Source organism: Pyrus communis, chromosome 10 (genome assembly GCF_041283825.1).
Source record: "Pyrus communis isolate YQ-2024b chromosome 10, ASM4128382v1, whole genome shotgun sequence".
Classification (NCBI taxonomy): Eukaryota; Viridiplantae; Streptophyta; class Magnoliopsida; order Rosales; family Rosaceae; genus Pyrus; species Pyrus communis.
Window position 1 is genome coordinate 28,990,369 of NC_142574.1, and position 9,076 is coordinate 28,999,444.

At 33.6% G+C, this 9,076-nt stretch overlaps 1 protein-coding gene across 4 annotated transcripts; it reads right to left on the minus strand.

Moving 5' to 3' along the window:
* Window positions 1-245: 245 nt before the first annotated feature.
* Window positions 246-8,687, minus strand: AG (K-box region and MADS-box transcription factor family protein). Of its 4 annotated transcripts, none has more exons than XM_088678144.1 (9): window positions 8,650-8,687; window positions 7,628-7,866; window positions 3,394-3,475; window positions 2,501-2,562; window positions 2,317-2,416; window positions 2,109-2,150; window positions 976-1,017; window positions 672-841; window positions 246-585 (listed from the first exon to the last, which is right to left on the minus strand). In XM_088678144.1, exons 2-9 carry the CDS (start codon window positions 7,855-7,857, stop codon window positions 582-584), a joined length of 732 nt encoding a protein of 243 aa, XP_088534270.1. In that variant the 5' UTR covers window positions 7,858-7,866; window positions 8,650-8,687; the 3' UTR covers window positions 246-581. The 4 variants fall into 4 exon arrangements, with proteins under 4 accessions (XP_088534270.1, XP_068322744.2, XP_068322745.2 ...); XM_068466643.2 differs by lacking the exon at window positions 8,650-8,687 and adding an exon at window positions 8,302-8,538; XM_068466644.2 differs by lacking the exon at window positions 8,650-8,687 and adding an exon at window positions 8,302-8,478 and having other exon boundaries at window positions 246-512.
* Window positions 8,688-9,076: the final 389 nt, after the last annotated feature.

Genomic DNA, 9,076 nt, shown 5'->3' on the forward strand with positions numbered 1-9,076 from the left:
TTAGGTCTATGTGCTCCTTTCCATTTCCATGCCAGGATAGGAGTGAGTATGTATTATGGGACTCATTCCATCCTACTGAGGCCTCCAATATAGACTCTGCAAGAAGAACATACAAGTTCTCCGACCGGTTGGACACTTATCCGATATATATATATATATATATATATATATATATATGTATGTATGTATCACACCTGGTTAAACTCAGCCTATAATCATGACTAAATATCACACAATCAAACATATATTAATAAATAATCCATGCAGCCTTGGATATATTTATATATCAGACATATATAATATGTTCAAACCAACATTATGAAAGATTCAATCACATGTAAGTTGGAGGAACTTGTTAGGGTAATTTCTCACAGAAATCTTAGTACACATTGCTGCAGGCATAAATATAAACATACAGACAAGAAATCCGCTTTCATATACTAAAATACGTACGTATACCTACGTACTTGGTACCAACGGTCTTCATTCCCAAAGCAATCTTGGTCATTCATCTGGTGTTATTATACACGCCCACCACAATAAACTAAATCAGCAGAAGCAATGCAGACCAAGCATATATATTAACTGCGCACGAATAAACGATGATCAAAACAATGTGAATAGTAGTATGTGAAAATGTGTTTGATAATTTGGGATTTTCATGAACTTACACTAATTGAAGGGAAATCTGATCGTGGCGGGGATTGTAGTGATTATTGGGTTGTAACACGTTCACTTGGAAATAGTCCCGAGAGTCGTATGGCTGAGACTGCAGGATCTCATAGCTTGCTCCTCCAGCCATTACATTTATGTTCTGCTGGCCCCTCTCATTCTCAGCTATCTATATATCCAATTCATAATTTCCCATGAGTTCTAGCTAAATACGTACTGCATACTCACATAAACACAAACACAATATGCGCACGAGCACATAAAACCACACAAATTTTTTAAAGAGAAGGAGAGAGAACTCGCCTTTGCTCGTAGGAGCTGGTTATTGTTGTGCAAGTCCAGTTCCTGCAAGGAAAATTTTGACAATAATGAAACCAAAAAATATCAGTTTGATGAGTAGAACACTCATATTAGTTATATGATGATTTCAATAGTACGAACGTACAACTTGTTGCGATAATTCACCATTCGCACTCCCTTTGTTTTTCTAATTTCCCCTTTGTTTACTAAATTACCAAAGCACAAAACTAAGAGAGGGGAGTCCAAGGTAGATATATAACATATATAGGAGTGTGAAAATCGTCAACTATTATTAATGCTCGTTACTAACATCAAAGACTAAGAACTCACTGTTAGTCAACATAGAAGCTATAAGAACGGTGAGAGGCGTCTCTTAAAAATCGAAAGAAAAACCTAACAAAATTTTTGAAGTATAAATCAAATTTTCACCAGTAATCTTGAAAAATATTAGTTTTCAATTCATTAAAAGAATGATGATTTATAACAATGAATTGCAGATTATCATGTTTTCTACCATGCGTGTACTGATTAAGTTGATTAAGACAGTTTGCTGCCGGCCTACAGCTTTCCAAATGCAGATGAAACACATTTACAATATGTTCAGAAATAAAGCGTGTGTGTGTGTATATATATATATATATATGTATCTATGTATGTATGTATGTATATATAGACCCTTTATGCAAAGGAATCCCCATTTAAAAAAAAAATAGGGATTAGGCGTGGGGCCCACTCCATATCGAACTTTAACGATCCGAACTGTCTATTTTGTAAGTCTTGATTCATAGATTATCCTTACAAAAATTCAATTCAATCTGAAACCATTTGCTTATTTAATTATCAAGATAAAATTTCATTGTTTCTTATATAATAAAGTATTCATTAATTTCTTTGAACTCAATTAGATATCTTAAACATTTCGGATTTGGCTAATATTTTGCAAGGATGATCTATGAGGTGTAACATGAAAAATAGATGGTTCGGATCGTTAAAGTTTGATGTGGTGTTGACCCTACAACTAATTCCTATTTTTATAAAAAAAAAAAAGGGGATCCCTTCCCATGAAGGTTTCATGTGTGTGTGTCATAAGAAAAAGTAATTTTGTAAAATGAGCAAACTGAGTTGAAGTGGTGTACCCTTTTCTGCATGTACTCAATTTCGGCAAACAAGAGCTCATTCTGAAAAGAGTTCAAGATTTGAAAGAAAGAAAAGAAAAACGTGTCAATGGCTATGCAAAAGCTAGAAATATGATCACAACAGACAGTTCAGATCGCGAAAATCATAAAAAAAAAAAATTAATAAAAAAAAAAAAAAAAAAAAGGGATCAATAGCTTCATTAGATACCTTTTTGGATCGGATTCTGCTAATTCCTTTCTCCAGTTTATTCTCCAGGCTCTTCAGGTCCTTGACACACATACTACTCAATGCATCACCCATCATATTCCTGGAAACAACATTCATATATTGTCAAGGAAAAGGCTGCCAAGCTTATGGTATAGCTAGGGTTAAATGTCTCTAAGAATATTACCGGTTGTCATTCTGCAATTTCACTATCTGCGCACGCAATTTCGCAGCTTCTTGCTGGTAGTACTGAGATTTACATCAATAAAGCAATAGGTTAAAACATTTGAACATTAAAACTGTGATAAAAATTCATACAAACACTGCTTTAACAGGATGCATGCTTTAAGATATCACAGGTACGTACACCTTCACATGTTTGCTTCTTAATTAGGGCTTTATACGTTAATACATACATAATGTGTAAATATAAGAAAAGTTTCGTATATGTGTATATATATGTGTGTAATACACACACACACGCACACAGCCACATAATTATTATAATTACGGCTCCATATACCTATCATGAATTACAAGTTAGGAAAAATAAACCTTACACAATTTCATTAACTGTTAGTTCCCTGAGAACTTGATATCTTTGTATCAAATATGAGAGTGTGAAACCACTCTTTTAAGGCAATTATATTAATCAAGATAACAGATTAACTACAATTATCAAAGCATATTCTTGTAAAAAAGCTTTCGCTTTACCGGTATCTTTGGTTGCAATGTGAATGAACAGAGAATTTAAAATGGATCTTGAATGCTCACCCAAGTTCCAGGATTTATATTGGAAATATTGATTGATTAAATAATATAGCCTAAAGTTTGATAAAGACATCCAAAAAGGAAAAAAAGACTTGTCTTGGTCATGGATTGGCTTTGTTCAAGACCTACATAACTAGTCTTGAAATCAATGTCTGAGTAGTTCAAGACTTCATATTTCATGGTCCCCTAGATGATATCAAATAAAAATGACAATGAAATCCCAAAAAAAACTGAATCTAACTTTTAGAATCAAACTCCAAAATTATGAACTTTTCTGCCAAATAATACCTACAATCAGGGTAAGTGTACCTGAGTACTAGCTTCAGAAACTGATCCAGTATTTGAAGAATCTGCACATGCCTTCTTGTACCTCTCAATTGTTCCTTTAACACTGCATTGTATGCACTCATAGTATTAATATATGAATCTATATATGTAGGGACCACTGAAATATGAGGAGGATTCGACTAAAGTGATAAATTAATAACACTTTTAGCTACCAGAAAAGACCTTCATGCGTTGATACCCCATGTTAGACATTCTCTTTTTGTCACTAAGATTAGATTAGATTGGATTGGACAACTCATAAAATTGAAGTATGTTGAAGGTAGAGAGAGGTAACTAATTTTTCATTTTAAGGGGATTTGAAGGGATTAGATGTTTGATCCAAAAAAAAAAAAAAAAAAAAGAGAGGGATTAGACGCGAAGAAAATTTTCTCTTTTAACCCTACCATTTTGAGGAGATTGAAAGGGGTAAGTTTTTTTCATGAGTAATCTACCTTCTACCTTGAACTTGGACAAAATTCTTCATTTCTTCATTTAACACACCTTCAATATGGTGAGTTATCAAATCCAATTTAACTTAAACACCAAACAAACCCATAGTCCAACCAATATGTATGGAACCAGTGCTCAAAAGCAAAAAACACCAATATAAATTAATGCAAGTACCAAATCCTCAAATTATAAGCAAGCTACATATATATACTATAGCATTGCTTATGCATCACACTTTAATAATGTTAAGAAATATACGGTCTGAAAAATTGTGACAGTTAATATATATGAAAGGCATACCCTGAGGAAAGCTACCTAGCAAAAGATTGGTTCTCTGTCTAGCTTATCAGATCATACTTTCAAACATGAACGGGTATGAAATAAGTTCCTAAACCTTTTCTACCCTAAAAATACTGTGAAACTAAAGAACAAGATCTTAATTAATCAACCTTTATCTTAAAGCATCTAGGGAGATAAGATGGTAAGCTTCAAGAACATGGTGTGGAGTGGAACTACCAACTAGTTCTTTAGTCATGATATTTTTTTTTCCAATGTTTAAAGAGGTCTCAAATTTGAGAATTGGCAAAAGAAAGCAAAAGGTTAGGAAACAATAAGATGCTACCATTTTCTGTTGCCTTAGGTAGTAAGTCGTTGCATGTGGTTCAATATAGTGTGTTGGGTTTCTTATACGTTTGCATCTCGGGTTCGAAATTCTCTCTCTACATTATTATAATAGTTTCAAATTCTTTCCTCTCCCCTTAATAATAATAAATTATAAAAAAAAGTAGTAAGTTGCTTGAAGTAATGGAAGGCTTTACATTTTTATTTTTTCAACCTTTACCCCTTTGAATATTTTTCTCAACTAATTAACATCTTGGGGATAACTATACAAAAGAAACTTAATTAATAGCTTCTCTGATCCAAAGTAATGAAGCATTTTATACATGTAGGGGTTCCAATCTCAGTTTAACCAACAGTTCTAATTGGGTTCTCTTGTCATCTCTTGGTGCTTGCAATTATAAGTGGAGCTCTCTTCACAAATAGTTTCTAGAAAAATGATTGAGCACGAAAATTAGTGCATTTTAATTAACTTGATATAAACGCTTGGGTTAATTATATATAAAGCTGCTGATGTTCATGTCAATTTACAGAAGAACACAACATGTAAAGGGAGTTCCCAACCACAGCAGAATTTCTGCAAAATGCCTGCTTATCCTCAGCAGAATTTCTGAGTCAGAATCGGCCTGTGCTAAAATTTGAATTTCTTTCCCCAAGCTCTAGCCTTTCTGCCTAGTTCTATTCATTTCCTTAGGCACACATGCCATCACATACCATTAAGTGCTAATCCTATTGACTTAATCTGAGATTTTATGACTAAATTTGAATTATAAGGCAATTTACTAACGGTCAAATGAACAAACTCTTTCAGTTAACTGAGTCTAATTACTAAATCAAATCTCAGTTCCTTGACACCAAAAGGAAAACTCAGTTCTCTCAGTTAGACCTGCTGACCTATTTCAATCAGTCTCTCAACTGACGGATGTGAATACAAAACCATATATCAACATCATAATTATACAAATAAATACAAAAGATCATTCATTTCTTAAAAAATAAAGACTCACGGTTTCCTATGCATACCGATTCCTTAAAATCGTCGAGCTTGTGATTGGTTCCCTGTGCCACGGTGGCACAGCTCCCCAATATGATTGGTTCAACTAGATTAAGGGCCGTGCGTCTTGCCACTCATTACACAAGGGATATTGCCCGGAGTTCACCTTTTTACCCACCTCGAGTACCTTGTGTATTTTTACACCACACCCCTTTTTTACATCCCTCACTCTCTATTTTTCTGTTTTTTAGTTCTTTTTAATTTTTTTAATTCAACGGTTAAAAATAAAAAAAATATGTATAAAATGTAAATAAATTTTTAAAATTGAAAGATATGTATAAAAAGTAAATGGATATTTGTGGATAGAAACACTCTAAAAAATTATTATTATTTTCTGTCTGAAAGACTGAACCTCTGATGAGAACATCAAAACCGTCTGTTTTCAGCAGCAGAGAAGGCAGCTGACATATAAGCCAAACGCTCAGACGTTTCCCATTGGCTCGCAGTTGTCGTACGTTGTTTCTGTTTCACTGTATCTCTCAAACACTCAATAAAATTTGCATAAATATATCTATGCAAGATCTTCCGCAAATGCAATAACCATTCTATGATGCCATAATTTTGATGACCCAGTTGAGCTATGATCTCTCTCTCTCACACACACACGCACACTATCTCTCCCCAATAATTTGGAAAAATAAATTATGAAAGAAATTACTTTGAGAGATCCAATCCAAGTAGAAAAAAATTAACCAGCAAGGTTAAAAATTTAGGGTTGAAGAACTGGGAAAAGGGGAAGAGAGGACAGTGTAGGAATCATGATACAAACGCCTTTTGTCAGAAGTCAAGAACCAAAAAATCTTGTGTGACGTGACCAAAGATTCTATTAACCAAAGACAAAGTAGAAAAAACGAAACAAAAAAAACCCAGAACTTAACCCTAACTAGACCACATCCCATTCCCAAAAAATGTCAAATTTAAGGAAAAAGTTGACATTTTGACACTTGGGTTTTGATTGGCTGTGGAAAAAATGTCTCCTTCACTCGATAAGGGTTACCCACCACAAATCTTTGGACAAATTGATTACCCAATGTTGTTCCTTATGAACCCTAATCTGGGAAATTAGGGTTTTTAATTTTCTGTGGGAAATTCCACGTGGTGAAATTGAGATTTGGGGAATTTTAGCTTCTGGGTTTTGGTGGCTGTAGCCAGATATGGATCTACAGGGAAGTTTGTTTCATATTTCAAGCAAAACACATTTGGGTGTCTTGGAACCCTAATTTGTGCTTATTTTGCAGAGAGGTCCTGTCAATACATTTATTTAATTCTTTTTTTATATTTAAATTGTACTTTACGTTCGTGATGTCTACAACTGACGTGCTATTAAGGAAGTGTCAAAGAGATGGGGGGCTTGGCTAATGGGGGCATGACAGCTTGTGTGTTAAGGGCCTGCTTAGCTTCATAGATGACATAGAGAGTCATGTAGAGAGAGAGAGAGAGAGAGAGAGAGAGAGATTAAAAAGAGAAAGGGGAACAGAAAATTAACAGCAATGGAGGGAGGGAGGGTAAGGAGCTGATCTCAGAAGCCTGCATACATTCCCAAAACCACTACTTTTTTCTATCTATTACACCAGATCTATGTTTCCACCAAACCAAGAGCTAAGAAAATGATCATAAACAGAAAAGAAAAATTAAATTAAAAAAAATGCCCAACAAAAGCACATACAAGGAAAAAAAACAAAACACAAGAAAGACAGACAAGTGAATCTTATAAGTTATATAGAGAGATAGAGAGAACAAGAGAGAGAGAGAGAGAGAGAGAGAGAGAGAGAGAGAACTCAATCTCAACTCAACTGAGTAGCATAACAATGATTATGTTCTTCCTGATTAAATCCACTCAAAGATCTATCTCACAGAAGCAAATATCTTGAGGACTGAAACACCAATAATTTTTTGAAATGCTAAATTTGTGACCAAAATTTGCCCAAAAGAAGAAAGAAAAAGAAAAGAACTTTAACAAGAACAAAGAACTTATATTAAAAGGTAAATTTAAAATATACAAAACTTGGGTCTGAAATATTTTCTAAAATTCTTTCATTAAAAAATTAAACGAAGAACTAAAATTTTGCAAGTAAATTGAAGCAATAATATTACCTATTGTTGGCATACTCATAGAGGCGGCCACGGTTAGAGAAGACTATGAGAGCAACCTCAGCATCACAGAGCACAGAGAGTTCATAGGCCTTCTTAAGCAACCCATTGCGCCTCTTGCAGAAGGTCACTTGACGATTTGTCGTGTTTTCGATCCGCTTAATCTCGATCTTTCCCCTACCCAATTTTCTCTGGGGAGAGTCCATGGACAAGGATTTGCTTTCATAGGCCATAGTTGGAAGCTGAATCAATAAGAACAAAGAGATCAATCAATTAAGCACCTTCCTAATTAAAAAAAAAAAAAAAAAAACACCCCAGAACTTTAATTAATTACTATATTCTAGATCACCAACAAAAAGTTTGAAACTTGCAGAAACAAATGAAATTATGAAAACTTGGTGCAATTCAACTACAACAACTAGGGAGCTTAAACTATAATGAAGTAACTAATTAAGCTAGCAATCCCAACTTCAAGAAATTGTGAGCTGAAGAGATTTGATGGAACTAAAGTTTGAATTTTTTATATTTGTTTTGGATGATCTTGGTGAAAAAGATTGATGGGGCTAAAAGAAGTGAAGCAAATGAAGAAGATTTAGGAGATGGTGTTTGAGTATTTTGCTCAGTGAAACATGGCAAGAAAAAGATCATGACAGAAACAGAGAGTTCTTTCTTTCCACCTTTTGGGATTTTTTCACAGCTCCACAAATCTAAACAAGGAGATATGCAGAAAATGGAAGTGAGGTGGGATGAGAGGTGTGTATTTATAAAAGAAAAAACGACATTTTCTCAGTCATTTTAATTTCCAAAGCAATTATTCTACAACTTTATATATTTTTCACTGGCTAGTTATGCAATGGAGATGAAGCAAAAGAGAAAACATGGGAAATGGGATTCACTCATTTGACTCAGACTCCATCAACCATTCACTTTATTTATTATTTATTACTTTTTTTTTTATTATTAATATATTTTTCATGCCTGTGAAAGATGAGAGGTGATAGGGAGGGAGAGAAGGGAAAGGTTACTTTCTGAAAGCGATTATTAATGGTGTGAATGTGACGTTTGGCTAAGCGGCTTTGCTAGCACACCTCCCTTTAGGTTAAAATATTTACAAAATGTATACATGTAAACAATAGAGAAATAAAATAAATTATGGGAACTTTTATAAAGAGTACACTATATTTGAGGGAACTTTTATAAAAAGAGTTTGAGTTAAGTTTATTTTAACTAAAAATAATGTTATAACTTTATTTAATGAAAAAGTCTTAAATTTTAATGAAAAACTCTTAAACTTTAATAAAAATGACAAGAACTTAAATTTTAATGAAAAAAACATAATTTTAATATTTAAAAAAAAAAAAAAAAAAAATGAAAAGCGGGACCCACGCGTCCTTACACATACTGCTTATGAAACTTACTACACTATTTATGAAACTTAACGGTACTGCATTG

Bases quoted from the DNA above. Each gene is read 5' to 3' on its own strand.
- AG (XM_088678144.1), bottom strand. From the start codon at position 7,857: ATGGCCTATGAAAGCAAATCCTTGTCCATGGACTCTCCCCAGAGAAAA. The intron at 2,417-2,500 runs GTAATATTCTTA...TGTTGTTTCCAG, and splicing joins AAATTGCAGAATGACAACCG to GAATATGATGGGTGATGCAT. The intron at 842-975 runs GCGAGTTCTCTC...TTGGATATATAG, and splicing joins ACCAGCTCCTACGAGCAAAG to ATAGCTGAGAATGAGAGGGG.